The sequence below is a fragment of the Pinus tabuliformis genome, chromosome 7, assembly GCF_031772625.1.
Source record: "Pinus tabuliformis cultivar Carrire ecotype Pingquan chromosome 7, CPIR1, whole genome shotgun sequence".
NCBI lineage: Eukaryota > Viridiplantae > Streptophyta > Pinopsida > Pinales > Pinaceae > Pinus > Pinus tabuliformis.
Genome location: NC_142293.1, coordinates 1,319,861,292 through 1,319,863,161, shown reverse-complemented (window position 1 = coordinate 1,319,863,161; position 1,870 = coordinate 1,319,861,292). Strand labels below are relative to the sequence as shown.

At 38.1% G+C, this 1,870-nt stretch overlaps 1 protein-coding gene across 1 annotated transcript; it reads left to right on the top strand.

Moving 5' to 3' along the window:
* The first annotated feature begins 222 nt into the window (after positions 1–222).
* LOC149252432 (expansin-like B1) lies at positions 223–1,465 on the top strand. Its single transcript, XM_089454150.1, has 5 exons — positions 223–376; positions 476–582; positions 729–907; positions 1,002–1,134; positions 1,268–1,465. Exons 1-5 carry the CDS (start codon positions 223–225, stop codon positions 1,463–1,465), a joined length of 771 nt encoding a protein of 256 aa, XP_089310276.1.
* The last annotated feature ends 405 nt before the right edge of the window (positions 1,466–1,870 follow it).

Genomic DNA, 1,870 nt, shown 5'->3' with positions numbered 1-1,870 from the left:
CCAGTATAAAAATGCCCGCAGATTTCCATGCTTGGAAGGTAAACGATCATTAGTGGAATTCCATGCCGTCGCAGTTTATCCATACAATTTGACTTTCCCTTCATTTATCCATGGTGGGTTTGTTACCTATAAATACTCTCCAACAATCACAGCTTTCTTACTCAATCAGAGTATTCTCTCTAAGCATTTCCAAAATTTGTCCCTCGTCTTGTGTTTACTTCAATGGCTTCCCCAATGGCTGTCAGATGCTCTTACAGCCTGCTACTTTACATTCTGTTATTGCAGAACCTTGTCATGTGTCTCGGCACAAGAGCAGAACCGTACGTAACATCAAGAGCCGCATACTATAGCAGTGCAGATGGCCTGGGAACCGAAGGTAAATGCATTCATCAATGCACACAAATCTATATTATTACTCTCATCCTATCATTTTGTGTACGAGGGATGATATATGTATCTATTAGTGTGACTGCAGGTGGAGCGTGTGGATATGGGTTCTTTGGCAGAAATCTGAATGGAGGTGATGTAGCTGCTGTCGCTCAGTTATACAGAAATGGAACCGGATGCGGTGCCTGCTACAAGGTAACCATCATCATCAAAACTATTTCATAACTGGCTACTACAAATTCTACTATAATTATCCACCTTCATCACCTGATTTTTCAATCTTAAGTTTATGGACGAATTTCAATTTTAGTGTGACAAATTCATATTGATGAAAATTATAGGTAAGATGTACCAATACAGATCTCTGCAGAAGCGAAGGAGTGAAAATTGTTGTGACAGATTATGGGCAAGGCGACCGAACTGATTTCATCATGAGCCTTCATGGGTATTCGAAGCTTGGCCGTCCAGACAAAGTTAGCCAACTCATATCGTTGGGTGTGGTGGATATCGAGTATAAACGGTACATAGAATAGGAATTAGTAGATTAATAACGTATATAAATACACACAGACACACAGTTGAATATTTCAACCAATTTGATGACTTGATTTCAGGATACCTTGCCAATATGAGGGCTACAATCTCATGTTTAAGATCGATAGCAGTAGCAACTTTCCAGAGTACTTGGCATTGATATTTTGGTATCAGGCAGGCCAAAAAGACGTTCTGGCTATTCAAGTCAGACAGGTAGTTATTTCCATAATTATAAACTTATTTCTCTTTGCATTCCTAGTTATCAGACAGGTAGTCTTCCTAATTAAAAAAAAAGTTCATTGACAATTACCAATGATGTAATATAATGTAATGTAATGCAACGCAGGAGGAATCGTACGACTGGAAAGCTATGTACCGAAGCCACGGGGCCGTGTGGGACGTAGTAACACCTCCGAGGGGCGCTCTTTCTCTTCGTTTTCTGGTTAGTGATGGGAAGAGAGAGGAATGGGTGTCGAGCGCCCATGTAATACCGGCTAACTGGAAGGCAGGGGCCATATACGACTCCGGCATTCAGCTCAATTAACTCATGGTGTAGATTTGGCTTGCTATCCTCATAAATTGTAGTCTGGTAAGAAAGAAAGTGTGAAGTTAGGATGTTTGTTAATTTAGTTTTTGATGTTAAGATATTACCGACTGCAAGATCTGTTATTAATAGGTTTCATTTCTATATTTGTATATGGAATGTGTAAAGGAATTTTGGAGTTCGAGTGTTCTAGATTCGAAGTCGCTTCTTGATTCTAAGAATCAGAGTTGCTTCTTAGTTGTATAAGGTTAATACGTTGTACTTTCTATAATCAGAAAAAATAAAAAATAAAAGAGGCGGACAATCATTTGTCTCCTGTTAAAAAAAATTAATGTTATTTATTAGATGTATAATTTTATTACATTCTTTTAAATATTTTAAACTTTCACAAAGAACTTTATGTTG